The following is a 23086-nucleotide window of genomic DNA, read 5'->3' on the forward strand; positions in this document are numbered from 1 at the left end:
ATTCCCAAACCTACAAAAGGAGACTGGAACCTTCAGAAAATGAATGATGATATTGGGTTAAGTGAATTGACCAAAGTCCCACAAAGTGCTTGTGTATAGCACAGTAAGTCACAAAACCTCTTGGGCCAGAGAACTATAGAGAACACTTCAGGCACCAGACAAGCAAAAAAGTCCATCCTAGATCAATTCTCCTTCTCTACAAATATATTGATTCCCAAAATACCCATAATTCCCCTCAGCAACCACAAAACAGTCAAGTATATTCCTTTTCAACTCAGCAAACTCAGTATGATGGCAAACATAATCTTAGCAAAAAATGCTCAAAGATAAATTCAAAAGTTAAGTTTAGACTTGACATGCATCTTCAAACTCTCAAAAGCCTAATAAAATGTGGCTTCACTTTATAAACATCTTTTTCATCCACCCAATTCTATTAGTAATCAATTAAGAACACTTGCAAATATCCTTAAAATTCTGAGCACATTTGCAACCATTTTCTTACTGCTTCCAGTATTCTGGTAGTGCAACTTTATGCCTTATTCTATCAAAAACATCTGGATAAAAGGGTTTCCTTATCTGAGCCAGAAAGAACATTTTTCTAGTAGAGATTATTTGAAACTGTGTATGCAAAGGATTCCTGTACTTTATTTTGAGATGTCAAGCAATGAGCAAACTGTACACCTTTTTTCTGTAGTGTGTATATAAATGCTTCTAGATTTACTTAGAGGGAAACTGTAATACTGTGTTCGTTTGTAAGCTAGCTGAAAGTACCATGCACCATGCCAAGAAGTTGCATTCTTATTAGAATGATTTTCCTACAATAACGATGACTAGAGATCTGTCTAATGTGAAGGATGACTTAGATACTGCTTAGCAGTTCACTGTTTTCAAGTCTGTCAGTCAAGTTCTATCTTCAGGCAATTACTGTAGTTTCACATGTTTTTTTTTAAATTTTATTTAACTCAAAGTTGCAAAATAACTCTAAGAAAAATAAGGCAGATTATTTTATCGACCATATTACTGAGTTAGGAATTACATTCTTTATTTCTTCCCATTCAAAATATTTTATCTGAGCAATTTATTTTCAGTGATCTTGAGGTCCTTATGAAAAGGTCTATTTTACATGATGGGAAGGAGCTATAAGCTTTTACTGCTATTACCAGGTGCTGAAATAGAAGCTGTATATTGAAACGTTAGCCAACTTTAGCAGTGAAGACAACAGAAGCAATTTCAACACAGCAGGCACTCTCCACTTTCTACTGTTACCTCCTGGCCTGCTAAGAGAAACCATCTCAATTCTCAGGACACAACAGTTTTGAAAGATAGGTGAAAGTAAAGGGGAAACTGATCATGTCTGACTCTATTTTTAAAAAGTTGGCATTTATGTGAATGCCATTCAAAGGAAAAATATTTAGCCGTTAATGAACTTTGTAACCATAAGTTCTGCTTAAACTACTCAGCTTGATCAGTTTCATACCTGCAGCTACCTTATACTGTGGGCATTCCTTTTTAATGTGACCTTCTCTTCCACAGATAAAACAACGTTTTTCTTTTAACTCTCTGTCTTCTTGTCGCTTCCACTTCTCTGCTGATTGCCTGGGAGACCGTTCTTTTCCAGTTTCCACTATTCCCCTTGCTACTTTGCTCTTTTGAGGTGTAAATAGATGCAATTTCCCCTCCTTGACAGAGCTTTCTTTTTCTGTTGTTCTGTTCTGTATTTCTTTGTCCTCTTTGCTTTTCTCTTTGTTTTCTGTGTACCTCTGGTTTTTACTATCTTCATAATCACGTCGTCGCCTCAGTCTGCAAGAGGAAAAGGCTGCAGATTTCATATGTCTTATATACATTAAAGATAAAAACACAAACACTGCATATAGCCTATAAATGGACTCCATGTATTTCTTCAGTGGGTTAAATAAAGTTAAATGCCTTTGGCTCTTTTAAGAAACAGTTCTACACTGTTATGATATATATATTATTAACTTCACAATTTGATTACAATACACCTGAAATTCTATTTTTTTTCCCCTCTAAAATACGAATGCATCAACGTGAAGATCTTGTTGCTGGAGCTGCAATGACAGTGGAAGAAAAAGGACACCAAATTAAATACTAGCACATAAAAATAGAGCTCTCATTCTACTTCTTGTACCATTCCAGGAGAAATCTACCTTCCTTCCAAAATGGCATATATTCACTCTCTCTACAAATCATGTATAAAGGAAGATGCTTCTAGCATTCAAAGTGACTTAAAGACGTATCAGTGAGGACCTGGGTGCCATTACTGATCTGGTTTCATTTTACTTGTTTATTTATGAACTGGAGAAGGAACAATCAGTGTCTGATGATAACAGACTCCTTTGCTCAGTCAGATGCAGCACTAATGACGAGAAAACTGAAGAAACTCACAAAACTGAATAAACTGACAAAATGATAGCAGACGAACTTCACCGTAGATAAATTATAAATAATGCATCCTGGCAAAAATAATCTAGACCATGGCTATACAATATACAAAGGAAAGCTGGCAATTAGACCTAAAAATAGACCTGAAGTATCTTGGAATCATTTTAAAGAATTACTAATAAAAAAAAAAAAACAACAAACAAAACCCCCACCCCAATACAAACAAGAAAACAAGAAAAACTGACTAACAGTAGTAGCCAAGAAGTTTACCAGAATATCTGCATCATCAGGTAACATTCAAGAACAATACAGAAAGGACTTTTTTTTTTGTGCTGTGTAAAACTATGGCGTGCCTCCAGCTATGTACTTTGTGTTAGTCTAATGTGAATACTTTAAGAAGGAGGTAGTACAGTTACAGAAAGTACAGAGAAAGGCAGGTAAAATGAAGGAGCAATTACTAAAAAGGGCACAGACACTAATTTGGCAAGAAGCTACAAGATGAACACAACTGTGACTTCAAATCTCATCCAGGCATTATCAATACTCATTAATCCTCCTATGAAGTGCTTATGAAACCAAATGAATGCAAGAGAAGAGATCCCCAGAAGACAGCCAACTAGTGTACCTGTCATAAAGAGCATCTCCTATTGCAATGGCTAGACAAAGGACTGAAGAAATATCAGTCTTATACCACTTATTTTCATAAATGCAGAATTTCATTGATTTCTGCTCTGTGGAATGCTGTATGGAATATAGCTGTGAATGCACAGCTTTAGCATCCCTGTTCTAATCTTCCTTCTAAGGAAATATATCACAGAGATCCCAAAACTATACTCACTTTCTTCTCATGGGACAATCTTTCATAAAATGGCCAATTTTACCACAAATTCTGCAGCATCTATCATTTGGTGCCAATTCTCCTTCTGTCAGTACCTCTGGATCAAAGAAGTACTCCTGAAAAAAAAAAATGATGCATATAAATTACAAGTTCATACACTGGGCAGTCAAAACAGATAAGTAAGATGTTGAAATTTTGCTTATGTACAGTTCTGACAGATCTAACGAGATAAAATCGTCCACTGCTTCCTCTTCCCCACAGGCGGCCGGCTAACTACCAGGTGTGCAACATTCTTTCTTAAACCAGTCTTAAAAAACCGTAAGCTTTTCTGAAGGAGGCTGAAATGTCTAAAAGCCTACATAATGAATATCTCCCTTGATCAGTATTTTGTATGCCCCCACATTTTATAGGCAAGCAATATGAAAAAAAGTACTCAGTAGTAACAGTTCAAGGATTTATAAGAGCACTGCTGAAATTAAGAAAAGCATTAAGAGACCATAACCATATTCTTAAAAGCGAGTTACACAATGAAAAACATGCATAGGATGCCCTTAGGAGCAGCTTACCATTTTTGATGGATATTCTTTAGGAAATATTTTTACAGGAGTACCGAATACTCTTCTGCCGTTTATAAAAGCTTTCATTATAAAGTTTGTCACTAGGGAAACACACACAAAAAAAGAGAAAACATCATGTGAACATCAAACAAGCCAGTAAAACAAGAATTGTCACTTAATATCCAAGTTTTTCAACAGGAAACTTACTTTTTCTTGATAATCCAGCTCCAAGATTGTGGTTCAAATCGAAGGGGTCTGTATGGAAAACATTAGAGACATAAATATTTATATGCACATATATACACACATACGCACACAAACAACCCAAGACAACTGTTTTGAAAACAGAATTAATGCACTAAAATTAAACTGTTTGTGAATTTCTGGAAAATAAATTAATTTCATGGACAAAGGATCACGTTAGTGAGATGAAAAGTGAATGAAGCAGCCCCAAGCGCATTAGGCACAGTATAGATTGACAGTCAAGGGAAGGAATTGTCCCACTCTGCTCTGTACTTTTGCAGCATCACCTCGAGCACTGTGTGCAGGTTTGTGCACTGCAATATAAGATCATAAAGCTACAAGGGAATGTCAAAAGGAGAGCTATAAAGGTGATGAACGGCCTGGTGGGCAAAGTGTATGAGAAGTGACAAAGGTCCCTTCGATTCTTCAGTCTGGAGAAGAGACAAAAGAGAGGCCTCATGGCGACCTACAGCTTCCTCATGAGGGGAGCAGAGGGGCAGATGATGATCTCTTCTCTCTGGTGACAGCAATAGGACCTGAGGAAACGGCATGGAACTGCATCAGGAGAAGGTCAGGTTGGGGATAAGGAAAATGTTCTTCACTGGAGGGTGGTCAAACCCTGGAATCTGCTCCCCAGGGCAATGGTCATGGCCCCAACCTGCCAGAGTTCAAGAAGCATAAGGAGAATGCTCTCAGAGATAGGGCTCGAATTCTGGTAGGTCCTATCTGGAGCCAGAAACTGGGCTCTGTGATCCCTATCATTCCAAATCGGAATATTCTGTGGTTCTATAAAAGAATATGCTTAAGTTGTATGTGGGACAAGACAGTAGAAGTTCTTTCTGTGAAAGTCACATGGCCCAGAAAATGACTTATGGAACATTTCTAAAATGTATCACTGTATTTTCCTAATAGAGATCTTAGCATTAACAGTGTAATACATATACAACATTAAACTGGTCATTCAAATATGAACTCTGCTAACCTTACTATTAGTGGGAAAATCCCACAAGTATGATTTCTGCTTTGCAGCTTTTTTGCAGGTGGGAAGAAAAAGAATAATTTTTAGCTCCACTGAAAATGAATGGGAATTTTATGAAGACTTAAAACGTAACAAAATAGCAACTTGTAATCTATTAATAGAAAACTAAATAAGCCAACACAGAATGACCAAGTTTTTCATGTGGACATTAAAGAAATTCCATAAAGGGATGTACATTATGTGATTTTACCTTCAATAACAATGTATTTGGATGTCCACTGCTTCTTGAAAGTTGTAAGCAGGTTCTTTCTCCTAATGCAGATGACATGCTCTTTAAAATCAAAGTCTTCAGTGTAAAAACGAAGAAGTCCCAGCCACAGTTGCCCTACAGATTCAGTGTTTTTGCCAAAGTCAGGCCAAACAACTGGCTGAAAATGACAGAAATACATTTATTTTCTATGCTTACACTGGAGAGAATAACTTAATAACTTTCAAATCCAACACAATCCAGTTACTCCAGGATACTTTCTTTCTAAACTGCCACTAAGAACCCAATTATTGATTTTATAATAGCATGTCTTTAAACTTCAACAGAACTTTTAACATCAGGTTTTGCCTTTATTAATTCACTGTAAATGCTCACTTAATTAAAAATTATTCAATAGGTTTAACCTACTGTGGCCATAAGTGTAATTAACATTTAAAAGAAATTCTCTGCTCAGTAACGCGATGCACATAACGATTAATCATCATCAACATCTGAAAGCAATTTATTTTAAAACTACTTTTTTCAGGTTATGCAGTGGATTTTTTTTGTTTGCTTCTTTTTCAATGCACACGTGCTTGCACTGCTGGGTTGAATAGAACCATGTTCTTAAAAGTTCACATTTCAATTTATAAAGCAATAGCTACTTCAGTTCCACTACTGTGTTCAATCAACATGTCTGAGAACATTTCTTAAAATGAATTCTTTTTCATTTTTTACTCACCAACTCTTCTATCTTATCAAAGAAATAAACGTTCCAACCATCAACTAAAATTTCAGGCTTTTTTGGTTCTTTGTAGATCTGAAAACATAGTATTAAATTCAACAGAAAAGCCTTTAAGACCAACACTAACATTCTTCTGATCAATACTGTGTACAGGTACTGGTTTCTTTATTGATATACTGTACCTCTTGAAGAACAGGGATGACAGGTGGATTTCTCTGTTGAAGAAAATAAAGCACCATAAGAGTATATGCATAAGAAGAAAGGCTACCACGAGATGCATCTCCAATGTCGCACATCTACAAAAAGGAACACAAATTACATTTTTTTTATGATCATCACCTCATGGTGCAGGTACTACCTCATCCTGAATGCCTGAAAAACTCACCTTTGTAAAAACTTTCATCGTATAGCACAGATATTTCACTCGAGGATCAATGGCTGCATATGATGAAAGAAGTCTTGTATTATGCAAGGCCTATGAAAATAAGAAATCCATATATGAAATATAGGAGGTCTGAAGAAGTTGAGGGAATGAGCTGAAAACACACAAAATGTTTTTAGTCAAGAGAAGACAATGAATGATTCAGAGCACTGTAGATTCAGAGTTCACATGCATACTTCTTCAATTTTAATTTACTTACTGAGTTTGTGTTAACAGCCTGTAGAGCTGTGAGCTCTACAGTTAAGCCCCGCACAGTAGAATGTACATTGAGAAAGGAAACATTCAACAGTGAGGTTATCACTACTACTCTACTGAAAGGCTAACAAACAACTCATGCTTCTCAGAGTTGCTATAAAGCAGAATTCACAGAACACTACTTCAGAAAGTGAAGTATTCATCTATTACTGCATTTTCAAAATATATGGTAGGAGGTTAATTCTTGAATTAAGAGATTTCATTCCAGAAAAGTGAGAGCTATCAAATTACCCATGGGGATGCAAAACTTCAAGTACACACTTTTAGATTTTGAAGTTGAAGTATCCTTCTCTACTTGGGCTCCCCTCAGACTCATACAGAAGCTTCAGAAAGCTTAATGCTTGGCTCTAAAACTCACTTTCCTTCAATGCTGCAAGGAGCTGCCTATTGATGTACAAAACATCAGAAAAAAACAAATGATACTTCTTTTTAAAATATTTGGCCAATGACTTTTTTCTAAATTGTGTTGTATTCTAGTCCAGGCAAGCTGGATTCCTGTTACTATCCCAAGCCTCAAAAGCTAAGTATGACTTGTGATGGGAATTGAGGGATGGGAAAGGTGAAGTTATATTATTGTCTGTTTCACAGAAAGAATTAAACACTATCACTTATCATTACTGAAGAACTACTATCTTGTCTTACAGATGTATTAACACTGAAGTCTTGGCTGCACAATTGATTGCACCATGTCAAAAATAACTCGTCTGTGCTTGGAAATTTAAAACTGGAGTAGAACTGGAACCACTTATAATTGAACCTAGACAAAACAATCATTTCATTCCCAAGAAGCAGCCCCGCATTTTATTGCTAAAAACCAGATAACCTTACCAGAGTGTTATATAAACTGATGTCTACTTCAAGACCACTTCTGATATGGAAAAATTTGACAATTGGGACTTTAGCAGTTGTTATAGGCAAGACATTTCGTAGACCTAGGAGGAAATATTTCATTACTAAATGTCTACAATACAGTCATAAAAGTATGGAATACTCTCCAAATAATCCCAAACTGTAGTAAGAATGCTACACAATAAAATCTTAGTTTATATCAAAATTGTATCAGTAATACATGATTATTAAATGACTTCAGGCATTTGCCAAACACTCTGAATTATGAATACTACATATTACATATACAAATATAGTTATGCCCTCCCCTCTCAATAAAACAAAGATTAGTCCAAATGTAACAGCAAAATAAACTTAGGAGGTTGTTTATGATTCACTCTATTTATGTTAAAGTCATGCGAGATAAACCAACACAAGCACTGTAAAACTGTTTCTCTTGTAGATCAAGCAGGACTACTTCAAGCTTGTATTAGGCTACCTTTTATCATTACATTACTAGGCACTAAATGCAAAAATACAATATAGCTACTAACATGAAGCCTCAACCTTCAACTTAAGGCTCATTTTTACACATTAAGGTTATGAATCTACAGTCTGCCCAATTCAGTTGCAGTTTTATAATATTATAACTCAGAAACCTACACATACAAATAAATACAAAAGTCCACAACATAATCTCTTAGTTATCAATATTAAACTCATACAACAATTTCATGACTTTCCATCTACAGGGCCCAAAATTTTCACGTATCAACTGAAGTCATAAACAGAATAACTTATTTCAATGTTTAATTACCTGACTGTTTCTTGAGAACTTTTGCTAAATCTTCAATAATTTTGATACAATCAAGTCCCTAAGACAGTAAGAAAAAAAAGTCAAAACTCAAATAATACCTGCTACAAGTGTTTCAAACAAATCTTAAGTTTAAGTTTAAAGTTACGTAACTGGGTTTCATATAAAACAATTAGGTATACACCAGAAATTGTTTCAAAATAGCACTTGTAACCTCAGCACTAGACAGACAGTACCTCAATACAGGTGTTTTAAAAGTTTTGTTTTATACATGAAAGACTCATTTCATGTTCCACTGTTTCCCATTCATCGTTGTTCGTGCTACAAAAAATGTTATTTATCTGCACAGCTAATACTAGAAATTATGCTAGCACCCTAATTCAGAAGAAAACTGTTTATGAAGAACTGAGGTTCTTAAACTCATGAACAGATCAATAACAGAAAAAGGTAACGCCGCCTTCTTTTGTCACACCTACTTGTGTTTTCCTCTATCTGAAAAGCTTTCATAAGGCTACAACATACATACAGTACAAAGTTTGCATTCACTGGAAAAAAAATCTTGTCAAACTACCTCAGCAGTTTCCAACCCATCCATCGTCATACAGATATCAAGATCACTTTGTTTGAAACCAAAGCCATTTTTTGAGGAGCCAAACAAATTCAGCTTCGTTCCTGTAAGAGATGTGATGGGTTATAATCACATGTTAACAAACAAAAGCTTGACACCACTGCATGCTTTTTAATACAGGCATGAAAACACTAGTGATTTTTATGTTACTTTAAAACTTAGTTCCTATCAAATTCAAAATGATCTCTGCTTTTATTAGCTAAAGTGAGAAGTCTGACAGAAGCAAATTTGGTGTTCCCAAGTTAAGCATTCGGGCCAGGACTGAAACCAGATTAAAATAGGATTGCTTTCTACCAGAGATCTTTGAGATAAGGCACCTCTGAAGTCCAGGTCCTACATATATAAGAATCCAGAAAGAAAACAACAGTTTCATACAGCCAAGATCCGAGAAAAAGCCAAAATTTAAAAATATTTCAAAGCCGATAATCTGTAGCAGGAACAGTATGGATCAAATGCTTTTGTCCCTATAAGAAATTTAAAGAAGTATATATATGCAAACATATAGACTAATGTATGTATGCAAGTGCACATACATATAGACAGACAGACAAACTTTGAGGCATTACCAAGTTTTCCATGTCTTGGTAAGTATAAAAAGAGTAGTGATGAAAACACAGAAACATGCATGTAAACTAAAAAATTGTTCTTTAACCTTGGAATCAAGACCCCTACCAGAATTCTTAAAAACAAAAAAGCTTTTTTTTTTTTTTTTTTTTTTTTAAAAAGAAGATATAATGAGAAGCCTGGTTAATGAATGAACCTAAAACAGCTATCTTGAAACTGTCCTACTGCTTTTATTTTCTCTTTAACTTGCCCTTGTGCCTTTGTACAGATGCAATCTTATGCATGATGATAAAGTCACAGAAGGGTTAAAATAAAATCTATGGGGAGGCTATTGCTTTTCTTAGTCTCTTTAAGCAAACAAACCACACAACTAACCTAGTTTTCAAGTCTTTCTTCTTTGTTAAAAGAAGTAAAATTCATATCAACAGGAAGAAAGTCCAGGGCATCATACACAAAATTGAGACATTAAGATATGTTAACAATATGACCATTGTAACAGAAGATATACAATAAACAACAATACAGATCAAATGCTCAAAACTAAAATGTTTATTATGCTGACTTGACATGTTTTCTTGGAAAACACTTAAATATGAACACTCAAAGCATGAATATAAAGGCAGAACTTAATCACCTGGGAATTCCAGTCTAATGAAGTTTTCCAGGTTTTGTCTTATATGTTCCCGAGCCTGATCCTCTATAATATTTGGAGCAAAATCCTCTTTAAAAATGAACAAACAAACAGTTAAGGTAAACTGATCTGTAAAAAGAGTCAACAACAAAGATTGAAATGAAAAAGGGAGGGGAGCATAGTAAGGGGAAGAGAAAAGCAGAAGATTCAAATGTGAGGGAACGATAACAAGGATGAAGTAGAAGGGAAATACCTGTTCAAAGAAAAACATTAATTAGACAAATAATGCATTTTGTCTGGTCAGAAATGGCGAGAGAGAAAGGAAGAAAGTTGGGCCACTCTGAAAAGAACAAAAGTGGAGAAGTGTTATAAAACAGTATTCTGATTTGAATTTTTCAAGAACACTGAAGTCTTGTTGAGAATCGTTACTTGAATTTTTAATGTCAAAGCACCAGTCAAAACACTCCACCGTAACAAACTCTTAGATTTATATTAAGATTCCTAAACTAGTTGTCAGACAGCCACTGCCACAGAGGCAAACCTAAATATTTTTTATTTCTCAAGATATAAACTCTAGACACAGTCCTACCGTATTCTTACAAATCTTATAAAGTACAGTCATACTGTAGCCAGTGCAGCAAATAAACTAGACACCTTTATAATAATAGCTTCTGGTTATGTCATTGATTTTTGCAGTTGTTTTTCTTTTTTTCTTCCCCATAATAGCATGTAAAGGAGAAAAACTTACGGTAACACTGGACACAAACTTGATCTAGAATAACTGAAAACTTGGGTGTCAGAGGTGGCAGTGGGTCCAGCTCAATTTTCTTGAAGTCTTCTGGACAATCTCGTTTTAAGTGACCTTCCCGTTTGCACAAGCTACACACTACTGTAGGAGACTGCATGAACAGAAAGCAAAATTGGTTTCAAAAAGCATAACCCCTTAACGAAGTTGAACAGTACTTTCATATAACTGATCAGAGAGCATAAACAACATGTGCACATTCTGTTAAAGCTCGCTTACCTTGCCTTTTGTAAAAGCTTGTTTACTAAATTCATAAAAGAGTTCAGATTCTAAACACTTTTCTACCACTGCATTCTCTTCACAAAGATCTCCCTTCTCAGTAAGATCCTCTTGACTGAAACTGATCCTCAGAGATCCATGAATGTTGTCTTTGAAACGGTTTTCTTCATATTTATTAATGATGGACAAATCATCATCTTCCTCAGACAGGGCATTCTCATCTCCAGATCCAGGGTATGTATTGTCTAGTTCACCTTTGGTTGTTAGGATACCACCACATGCTGCCTGGTTTAGAAGACTCAATTCTTCCTCCTCTTCCTCCTCCTCTGAGTTAATCACTTCAGCCAGTTGATTCTTTGTTGAATGTATGAACTTCTGGGGGGATTCGTTGAGTTCATCAGTACCTTCAGTACTCTCCTCATCAGCATCGATCTTGTTATCCATTATGCCCGTGCACTCCAAGCCAAACTCATCACTCTCTGTAAGTGCTGTTATTTGAAAACCTTCCAAGTCTGAAGTACTGCATGTCTCTATATCATGATCTGTCATTGTTACAGGGAGATCTCCACCATCACTGTCTTCATCTATTCCCTGATCAGTAGACAAGATATTATTCCATCTTGTTTCTTGCTCTTGTTCTTCTTCTTCCTCCTCCTCCTCATTTCCACTCTCCATCTCTTCACAACTTGGTTTAAAGCCCTCGTTATCTCCAGAAATAACCTCTTCAACTATGCAGTCTGAATCTTCTTGAACAATTCCCAAATGACTTGTATCATCAGCCAGTTCTTCTTCTGTCACGCTCTCTGAGCCATCACACACCTTTGAAGGAAAAGTTCCATGTACCTGAGGAATATCTGTAGTTTCAATTACATAACCTTCCACTACTGCTGTGTTAATTACACCACTGACATTTTGCAACTCAGAATTGTCAGGCTTTACACTGTCACTTCCATTGTCCAGCTTTACAGACTCCTCCTCGTTGGCATTTGGAAGGGACTTTTTTCTCAATTTCACAGGTTTTTTGTGAGGTAAAGCAAAATACTTGTAAGTTGCTCTCAAGCAGTGAAGAATGTATTCGTACATTAGCTGGCTGTTCAGAGTTCTTGCAACATTCCTTTTGACTGAATATGGGTCTAGTAGAAAGAAAAAGTAAGCCAGCAGTGCAGAGGTTAACTTTTAAAAAAGTAATATACTTAGATACTTCAAAAAATTCAAATATAGTATTGTTAGTTACACTAAAATGCCTAGGAACATAAATGTATGAACACAACTGAAGACAATTTATTTTATTTTTTTAATGCCATCCTCATCACTCACATTACTTCTGGTAACACCACCCCAAACTGATTTTTTTAAAAACATTCTACAACACTGCTGGGAATAGCAGTTCAAAGTTAAAAAATCCGAAGTTACTGCACTTTTTCTCAACAGCAAAGACAATACCCTGGAAAGTTAATGGCAACAGTTCTATGAAGTCTGTTGATATAACATACCTTCCACAGCTATGCGCTTTTTAGGCCAGTCCTTCAATTCACGCGACACTATTTCTTTCAGTCGTATGCTAATAACCAAATCAGCCATATTGAACTCCAAGGCATAGAAACGAAGCAGTTCTACCCAAAGTTGCCCTACAGGTGCTGAACATTTCTGTACTGAATCAAATACTAAGGGAACCTGTCAATTACAGAAAAAAAACCCTTAATATTTAATGCATATACAGATATTCAGATCGTAAAAAAAAAAATCTGCTTATGTAGAACATGCATTTGCAAACAATATCATTTAGTTTGATTTCTTCATGTCCTATCTGTAAAGTGGTATTATAAAATTCATAACTACTCCTGTAACACAGCAATGGCAACAACACCTGCAAAAAAGGATGAGATATCATAAGCTCTTATCATAAGACATCAAAATAAAAGACTCAGCAATAGCTGAAGAATAGTGTCAATGATTAATAGCAATTGGTTATGTGTCTTTGTTATAATTTACAAATTTCCAAGGAAACAGCACAAAATAGATTACAGATTCTAAATTTTATTGCTAACTGCTGCAAAATGTCATTAGAGAACAACACTATGGGTTGCAGAGTAGTTGTGAAATAAAAGATGTGTAAGAATAGTTCAAAACTAAGATGAAATACAATCATACACTTGATTTAATTTGAAATAAATTTGTTTTAAGTCTATATTTTCTCCCTTAACAGATTAAAACCCAGGGCCTTATCAAAGAGACTTGAATGTCTGTCAGCTTCTGGGTACTTAGGGATAAGCATAGCAAACTTTGTATGAAGCAATTATGTAATCTTCCATTTCCTCTTTTGGTTTGGAAACATCAAAACCAGAGCAAAAATATAAGTTTTTTTTTCCCCCCCAAGAACAGTAAAAACTACTACACGACTACAAAAGGAATGTTAAATATTTCACACCTTGTCCCTTGTAGGGGAAGTTTCTTGTGGCAAATCAGCATTGTCAACAGGGTTATGTTCCCAAATCACAACATCATTCTCAACTTCTTTAAGATGGAAATTAGTTAATTTGTTTAATGAGAAACCTTCAATCTAAAGGAGATAGAAAAAGAAACAAAAATTAACATTACATGAAGTTTAAAGCATTCTTTCCAGGATAATAAGCCAAACAAGAACAAAGTTTAAAATCAGCTTTCTCTGGCCCTAGAAGATAATCCCAACCTGCTTCCCTCTTATCCCTAAACTTCCCTAAAAAAAGCTCTTGAGGAGCACTGCATTTGAAAGCGAATAGCATCCTGCATTCACTTGCTTAGCATCCTGCTCGAGTATATGTATTTTAATTATACAGTCATACTGTATAGGACTTTTTCTCACATTTAGTGCAGAGAGTGAAGATACTCTGGGAAAGAGTCGGTCATGTAGCAAAGGAAATTGTTAATTGCAAGGCCTGTGTAATTAGTTATGGAAACTAGGACATCCACATTAAATGTTAATTAAATATTACAAGTGACTGTATGAACAAAAATACATGCCACGGATATAACACCTGAATAGTGTCCTAGAGAATTGGTTTCTACCCATAATAGCCTGATCCCAATGCCCAAATGTGCTCCTGAACTGTAGTCCACACTTCCATTAGAAACCCAGATGTCAAAGTTCAAGACATTGTTTTGCGATATAGCTGTATTAATTCAGAGCTATCAAGGGTATGGAAGAAAGGCTGAAGAAATAAGGAAGTAGATTGTTATGCACTGCATTATTCAATTACCTTACTCCTTCAAGGGGCAGCAGTAGCATTTAATTCAATGTCTATGACTGCAAATTTTATCCTTTTACCTATTAGGCAAGTAATTATATATAATATATATATATATATATATATATAATTATAATAATTATAAAAAAATAATAATATATATATATTACTAATAATTAGTAATATAGTAACTAAGTAATATATATATACTTACAAGTTAAATAACAATTAAGTGTACATTGGCTGAATCACATTATCTCTGAATTCCTGCAGAAAAGAGTGGCTTACAGCTTTCTCAGTGTAGCAAGAAGCTGAGGTCACACCACAAGTGAAAAGATGGATCCTCCACTCACTCACAGTACCCAGTTTACTAATATACATACCCATGATCCCAAATAGACAGGTAGAAAAGGCTCTTTCCTCTGTTGCAGAAAGAAGATAACCATTAATGCAAACACATAGGGCGACAAACCTCCTTCCTCAGGACGATCCACACAGCACAGCTGTAAAATAAATTGTGCAGTAATTGCAGTTTCAAGAGAAACAGTAAAAAATATTGTTTTCCTTCCAATTAAAAAAAATAAATAAATCTGTCACTGTATATAGTGAGAAAAATTCAGGTATCTTTGAGCTCCTCTTGTGAGACTGATTCTGTTATCGAGATCAGTTAAGAGTCCTGCTGCAAAAATACCACAGAATCCGAGTACACAGAATGGCAAAACAGACAGCATAGTGCAGATTTTCAAAATCATTTTACATAGATGTAACCAAAGTTAAAATGCTTTTCTATGTTCTTCATAAGATTGTATTTTAACTGCATGCACACAAAGTCTTTGAACAAGTTTGTTATTATTTTAATTCAAAAGAAAGTTTTATCTATGTAAGAAAGAAAAATTTTATTTCCAGTCATTTTCACGATGTATTAAGTTTATGCTAACTGCACTACATAGACATCTTTCTGATTTGTTTGGTAATACGAAAGAACAGAACATTTAGAGCTTTGCATGACACTCATGGAATCAATCTGAAAATTCCACTTCTAAAATTTAATGGAACATGGTAAGGCAACAAATCATAGAATCATAGAATGGCTTGGGTTGGAAGAGACCTCAAAGATCGTCAAGCTCCAACCTCTCTGCCACAGGCAGGGCCACCAACCTCCATGTCTAATTTAGGCAGTCTGTAATTTAAACAAAAATTATACCCTTTTTCCAGTACTCTCTCTAAAACAGTTTAAGCAATGGTTTTCTAAATCATACAGTCTTACCAGTATAGTACCAATATTCATTAAATATTTTCACAGATGAAGGAATAAAAATAACTCTTACCTTTGCCCAGTACCTGAAGGCAATCACTAAAGATGCAACAGTAGGCTCCAGTTTTCCAATGGTAGCCAAATGGTTTGTTGTCAGATAAGCATTTTCATTCCCTGCACTTACTTTACAAATAAGGCCACTAAAAACCAAAGAGAAACAAAGTAAAAGACCTTGGAGGCCTTGTAAGAAGAGAGAGAGATCAGACTACATCTCACAAAACAATCTAGAAGGCAGCTGTAAGGGAAGGCTGAACAGCTCTTCCAAGACAGCATATCTATATTAAAAGAAGCATGAAAATCAACTTGATATATGATAAGATTGAAAACGAATGCACTATACACAGTCTGCTCTGAAAGTAATGTCTTCTATTTATTTCAATGGAAACTACAACAGATGCAAAGACCACAGTAAGACTATTTGACAAAGCAAATTCTCAGTTACAAAATACTACTTCTTAACATAATCACCACCATCAGCTATACATTTCCATCAGTAAGACTCAGGAGTCTGAGTTTGCAAAAGTCTGAACCAACAGAGGTGACATCTGTGCACAGCTGTCCAGAACGTGGTCTGTCCTGCGCATTGCTGTCATCACTGCTGAAATGCACTGCCCGTTGCCTCACTGGGCTCATATCCATTGTTAGACCTCCATAAAAGTTCAGCAAGCATTGAAGAGTGTCAAGGGGGTGCCATTTTTTCCACATCAGGGAATTCAGTTCCGCACCTTTACTTCAAATGCACTTCCATGCCATTTGGTCAGGCTGTTCCTCTGCTGCCAGCTGTTGCACAGCAACAAAATGCAACAAACTATTGCTGGGAAAGTTCAACCGCTACTGCCATGCCATGAACATCTGCATCTGACTTTGCAGGCCAACAAAATAAACAGGAGACATTACTTTTGGAAGCACGCCTCGTAATTTTCTGTAGAAGTGTGTTCCATTCCAAATTCCAAATTTAAGTTGTTTCTAATGTGTTCAATTCTAATGATATTAAATCACTGAACTGTAAAACCTCAATTCTGATTTTCTTCATGTATCAAAAATATTTTCCCATGCCACACCCATTGCAAAATAGTTTCTACGCTGCTTCCACAGAACAAAAAACATTTTCAAACAGTGAAAAAACAAGGTAGCGGCAAATAACTGGTAATATTCCTGTACCAGAAAGTATTTATAGAATGTTTCATGAATCTTAAGTGATTTCCATTAAATGGGCAACGTAAAATGTCTTTAACTCGTGCATGAAATATTAGTGAGGCTATGCAAGCTGATCTTGCCCTTAGAGAAATCTTTAATTTAATATGGCATCTATGTTATCTATAAGGAAGCAAAGGAAGTTTCTTCTTAAGCAGTTATCCCAAATGGAGGGGTAAAGGCACATGCTGGAAGCCAAAATGGTTGAAAGGACTGGGAAATACGCAGCTGAGGACAGAACAACCCTTACCCTCTTATTCTAGGCTAGGAATGACTTGCCCATGAGTGTTAGTTTGTGTTTCAAGATCCATGGAACTGTAACAATTTAGTAAAGAAATACCACTTTTCAGATGTTGGTACACATAATTTACATTGCTATATACTATTAGAACACAGAAAGTGACAACTGAGACCTTTGCTTTTCTCTGCATACCACCACCGGTATTCTAGTATGGAAATCTGCATCAACTCCAACAAAAGATTCTAGGAGGGAGAAAAGAGAAAAAAGCATAGTAAGTATGGTATTGACATAAAATATTTTGAACTGGACACAACTAGAGCAGTTCAGCTGTATTCTGGCAATTTCGTGATTATTTCAAAATTAGTTATTTTATTCATTCATCCAAGGATGCTGAACATTAGATGTGATAAATTAACTCCAACATGCTCTTAATGCAAGTTTTTCACATGTGATAGGAAGAGCATGGTCTATATTCTATGATAAGAATTGTTATTTTAAGAAAATACTTAAGAAAAAACGAACTTTACAAAATTCATAAATACTGTAGACATACTTAAGTAGGGATATTTTGGTTGTGCTAACTTTACTGTAGGCAGATAAAACTTTAGACCAACAACATCCATAAAACAAAGGTATTGTGAAAGATTAAAGACATACAACTTTATCTCAGTACCAGGTGGAAATAAAGTAATTAATTTAAATTTCCCTTGTAATCTAGAAATGCTCTATGTAAGTATTAGAACAGGCTTGCTAACAAGAGGTAATGTCTTCCTCCTAGACTTTAATTTTCCCCCTCTTATTCTTTATGTAACTCTTCAAACTTAATTTAGATTCTTTTTTTTTTTTTTTCTCCATTAACAGCAAGAAGTATAAATACCATAAATACCACTACAGCTCCTCCTCTAATTGGAGCATACTGATACAAACTTGATGTTTCATTAGGTCAGGTGCAGAGAGAACTATGAAAGTGTTAGCTATTCAGTGACTGCAAAACTGAAGTTCTGTTATGCTCTAGCAACTGAAACAACTGATCTCTTTGCTTTTGCCCTGGAAGTACCACTAATGCCTAATTCTCTGCCCTTGTTATCTCCAGACTCAAAAAAACTAGTATGTTAAAGAAAACGCTATATTTCAAAACACAGATTCTGAGTTCTTTTGGGATCTGGGTGTCCTTTTCTCACCTCCCATTGAGTAGTGAATACTGCTATCCTCAAAGACTGCAACAGTCATTTGATCAGACAAGATCACATACATACAGCAGAGGGGATGAGAGGGACAGATAGAGGAATGGAAGAAGGATGGGAAGAGAAAGCTTAGACCAGAAAGTACATGCAAGTTTAATGTATTTGCCTGAAACTATACAGACTGAATTCCCATCTGTGAACAAAATCCAAGGTAAAACGTAAAAAATTTTCTTTTCAAAATTTGCATTTAAAATAACAGAGGTTATTTCCTATTTATTTATTTATTTTTGTCTGGATATGCTCTAGCTGGCTTGAGTATATTTAAGATGTAAAATGTCATTTAGGAAAGTGATATTATATGACCACACATTAGTACACACAGTCATATTCACTGCTTGAAAAATGTGTCTGTATGCAGTCAATAGTACATTAGCTCACTGCATTAACAGACAAGTGCATACAATTACAAGAAAACAGATCACAATCACAGAATCAAAGCAGTCTGATCAAGTTAGAAATGTTCAATCTACTTCAGGTACTATACATGGTTCATACTGCAGTTAGGGAAAGAAATGCACCACCTGCCTTCTTCACTTGTGATGCGGAAGAAAACATCCCATTAGGAATTCCTCATATCATCAGAAATAACTCCAGAAGTCATAAAAAGTCATAAAACTAACTATAAAAACAAGAGTAATTTCTGCCTCTACCAGTGGCAGAAATTTTCTGCATTATTTTCTGCAATAATTTTCAGGTTCAAATTAATTAAAAAACCCTCATAATCATTTGTTTTACATGTTCAACAGAAGTGGAATTGATTAGCAGTAACTGTTCAATGGAACTGAATAGGAAGCAACTTACCACTGTTCTGTAGACATTCTTGAACAAGTAAGAGAACATCTGGCTGAGTCATCTGTGAATAAAAGTAATAAAGTTGTTTTTGTTGCAGTGAAAAAGCTGATTTCCCACATCACTTTTTATTTATTTGTTTATTTATTTATTTTTAAACAATGCCTCTAGGTCAATTCTGTTTTCCTTCCAAGACAGCAAAAGGCAAACAGAGCAAGGTTTTATCAGGAGGAACATGGATGGAAAATATCGTGGAGTAACTGTAAGTTCATTTTTTATCTCCATCAAATTGAAACACTAAAAAATACTTTTTCAGTGAGTTTGATCAGCTTGCTTTCTGAAAGCAGAGGACCTGTCACATGTCAAAGATTGGAATACAGCTTTTAATATAAACATTTTAAGAATATAGATCATTCTTCTCTCCATTACACTTCAGCATTCATCAGAGAAAACGTCTGATTTTAGCTATGAGAATGTCAAACCAGGAATAATTGTAAGTGTGGAAAAAGAAACTTTTCACAGTCCTGAATTTCTTTTCAATGTCTCAAGCACAACAACATAAAAGAAAAACAAAACAAACAAACAAAAAAACCTACTAGCATGACAAATCAATACTTTAATTCGCATAGAAGATGATTTAATGGCTCAAAAATGACACAACAATCAGAAACTGAAGCACAGATGAGTACAAGAAGCAAGACCATGGAAATGCCGTTTGATCCATCGATAATACAAGACAAATAAGTTGATCTGCCCCATACGACTGCTAGGAGTCCAGATGCTTTAGGTATTTTCAGTTTTTTAGAACAAGATTCAATGAAGTATGAAGTCATGTTATATTACAACTGTGTTAGTGTGATAGCTCTGTACTACCCAATGCATTTTCATTTTGAAAATGCTATTACCACTTCATGAGTTATATTTAAATTATACACAAAGGTGTAAACCACTGTGACATATTTAATAAAATGGTCTTACTTACGCTGGCAGGAAACTGGATGTCTATGTTTATGTCTGAAGTTTTGAAACCAAATCTGCTAAAGGAAGATCCATACAACCTTAAGGAGCACTCTGCAATGAAAAGAATGCTCCATTTATTTTATTTTACTGACCTAAGTCTGTAGCTACTTTACAACACTGGCAGTGCATCTTACAGCTACCGCTAGATTTGATGACCACAAAAGCTCAGGACGGATCTTCCAAAAGCAAAACGCTCACTTAGTAAATCCTACCTTCCATTGTTTAAATAGCAAAAGCTTACAGTGAAGGTAATATACTCCCCACATCCTGTTCATCTCTACTTTTCAGTCCAGGTCTATTTAGGTTATTACAATGAGCAACACTGTAATTTAATTCTGATATTGCCACATCATATTGTTTACAGAGACTAGTAATTAAATACAGTATTTTAGTATCCAGCTAGCCAAGTTTTTAAATGAGTTTCCACCTCTGTGAACTTACAAAAATTAACATATCTAGCAATTAGAAGAAACTGCAAATAATACCTGGCAATTTTTGATGCAGTAAGTCTTCCATTATTGTTCCAATCTTGAGCCTTTCTTGTAAATCTGCATTACTTAAGCCAAACTCTTGTACTACATTTTCAATGGCAACATCAATAGCTTTAATCTGTGAAGGTGTTGGAGGAGGCAGGGCATTCAATAGCTGTTCCTCTTGCTTTTCCTTTAAAAGATAAGAAGACTAATGATTCTGTTCAATTGCTTAATGTTCTAGAATGAATGAATGCAACTTATCTCAATTACCATAACCACAGTTGATCAAGACCATGAAGGTAACTGGAAAAAGAACAAGAGAGAAACTGCAATAGGTATAAAACATATATACCAAGAAGCTTCAATAACCTGCAGGGGTACATACATGTGTACATTTACTTGGGTATATGCATCTGGAATGTAAAAAAAGTCATCAACTCTTTCATCAGCAGTGCGTGTGTTTAAGTACACATGTATCTGGAATGTAAATAAACCACACCAACTCTTCAAAATCTAAGAAATAAGGAAGTCTAGAAGTTAATGAGGAAGAAACAGAAAACATGATCAAGACAGTTACTGTCTACTTCAAGCTGGGAAAGCAAAATGAAAGAAAAAAAAAAGAGAGTAACACTGAGGTCATGCTAGAAGTTACTTTGAGGTTTGTTCTGAACATGATCAAACTAATTCATGATCATCTAAATAGGCCTGCAATACTCCACAGGCAATTAATTTCATTTACAGTATTCTGAATGGCAATCTTCATCCAGACATACAGCTTATGATTTCTGCTTATTATTACACCTCACTGTTTTGAACTTTATCAAAACACTTAACTGATGAGATATACCAAATATACACCAAAAGGAATGCATGTAACCAGTCTATTAGAAGAATTATAGAACAATAGAAGAGTTGAAACAGGTTTTTTTTGTTATACTTGATCTCCAGATCAAATACTACTCCATGACAAATTAAATAAGGACTTCCTTTAATGATGGACATTAAAAAGTATAAATTACATTTCAAAAGTGAGAGAGGAAGTAAAGTCCAGGTATTAAGTTTACTCTTTTTATGAGCCTTAATATGTAATACATTTTCAAGGAGCTTCAAATATAGTAAAAAAAATAAGATTATTTTAGATACAGTGCAGTTTCACAGTTAATAGCAGGTGAAGACAGCTTCAAAAGCCTGCATTTTACACTTCCTCTACTGTCCTTAACTCACCTTTATGCTTTTCTTGTGTCTTTTCTCCTTAATATGCTTATGAGCAAAAGTCACAGATTCAATCAAAACATCACATAATTTGCAGGCATATTTTGCTGATGGGTAGCTTCGAGGTTGCTAAAATAAAGACAGAAAGAAACCACACCATAAAATAAAGAATAATGCTAACTTAATTTTGTTCAATACCCTTGCTAACAGGAAGACTCTAACACTGAAATCCAGGAATGCTCACTCTATCTTTCCCAACTCTATCTTTACAATTAAAAAGTTCAAACACCAAACATAATGCCAGAAGAAGAGTGCTGCTGGGAAATTAAGTCCAGTACCTTGTTGTCCAGTACCCCCAGAACCATGGTAGAATATATTAACTGAATGTACAATTACATTTTTCTGATCTGCTGGCCCAACCTTTAGTGAACCGATGTTAATTGGAGAGCAGATGGATCAGTCTTTTTTGCAATTATCTTGCTGCCACATTGAGACTTAATATAATAGAAAAGGATAACTTGCCTTCTCTTTACAATTCATCTACTCTTTCGTTACATCGATAATGACCTTCTAGCTATAGCCAGAGATATTGCTCAATACGCATCTCTACATTTTATTCAAAGATTAAAAATATAGGAGATAAATAAAAGAGTGGCACCTTCTTCAGTCTATAAATGAAGTCTCGCTTCAATCGTTCTTCAGCTTGCTGTAAACCTAGAAGCTCTTTTGCTGAAAGCACAGATTCATCTATGACTGGGCCACCCACTTCATCATCTTGATCATACTCATCTTTTCTACTTCTTCTTGATCTCCTTGTTTTCCTGAGCTTCTTCATTTCTTAGAAAGAATTATGAGAGCAAACACAACAAATAAATCCAAATACCATACAAAATTCTGGATTTCATTTCCTCTTTTAATTTCCATTCTACTTAAACGCAAGCCAAAGAATCATCTACTCTGCATGGTATCATAGCCTGTTTTGTGTAAGTGTGATAATAGCAAAAGCGTGCATCTATGACAGAGCCTGGATTATCACTTGTTACAGATGATGATGAAACACTTGTTCGTCTCACTGAAAATAACTGGCATGCTTATTTAGACAATTTTGCTACAGTTGAAAAAAAATTAAAGATTTAGGTGCCTACTTGAGACATACCAGTATAATGCTATGAAGAT

General features: G+C 35.2%; 1 protein-coding gene across 6 annotated transcripts in view; it reads right to left on the reverse strand.

Annotated features, from left to right (window-relative positions):
- Window positions 1-23086, reverse strand: part of TUT7 (terminal uridylyl transferase 7) — a 32411-nt gene that overhangs the window by 2769 nt on the left and 6556 nt on the right. For 5 of the 6 annotated variants that reach the window (XM_048932130.1, XM_048932129.1, XM_048932126.1 and 2 more), the window contains exons 3-26: window positions 22569-22747; window positions 21923-22039; window positions 20711-20888; window positions 20188-20276; window positions 19218-19269; window positions 17345-17414; window positions 15751-15877; window positions 14806-14925; window positions 13627-13758; window positions 12692-12872; window positions 11199-12331; window positions 10923-11073; window positions 10178-10264; window positions 8923-9023; window positions 8355-8412; window positions 7538-7641; window positions 6398-6487; window positions 6195-6308; window positions 6010-6087; window positions 5271-5448; window positions 4006-4053; window positions 3808-3899; window positions 3242-3357; window positions 1478-1800 (exon numbers count right to left, since the gene is read on the reverse strand). In XM_048932130.1, coding sequence (XP_048788087.1) covers window positions 1478-1800; window positions 3242-3357; window positions 3808-3899; window positions 4006-4053; window positions 5271-5448; window positions 6010-6087; window positions 6195-6308; window positions 6398-6487; window positions 7538-7641; window positions 8355-8412; window positions 8923-9023; window positions 10178-10264; window positions 10923-11073; window positions 11199-12331; window positions 12692-12872; window positions 13627-13758; window positions 14806-14925; window positions 15751-15877; window positions 17345-17414; window positions 19218-19269; window positions 20188-20276; window positions 20711-20888; window positions 21923-22039; window positions 22569-22747 — 3918 coding nt within the window. Of the gene's footprint in view, window positions 1-1477; window positions 1817-3241; window positions 3358-3807; window positions 3900-4005; window positions 4054-5270; window positions 5449-6009; window positions 6088-6194; window positions 6309-6397; window positions 6488-7537; window positions 7642-8354; window positions 8413-8922; window positions 9024-10177; window positions 10265-10922; window positions 11074-11198; window positions 12332-12691; window positions 12873-13626; window positions 13759-14805; window positions 14926-15750; window positions 15878-17344; window positions 17415-19217; window positions 19270-20187; window positions 20277-20710; window positions 20889-21922; window positions 22040-22568; window positions 22748-23086 lie in introns of those variants that run through there. The other variant, XM_048932131.1, reaches the window with a different exon arrangement.

Source organism: Lagopus muta, chromosome Z, assembly GCF_023343835.1.
Source record: "Lagopus muta isolate bLagMut1 chromosome Z, bLagMut1 primary, whole genome shotgun sequence".
NCBI classification, from domain to species: domain Eukaryota; kingdom Metazoa; phylum Chordata; class Aves; order Galliformes; family Phasianidae; genus Lagopus; species Lagopus muta.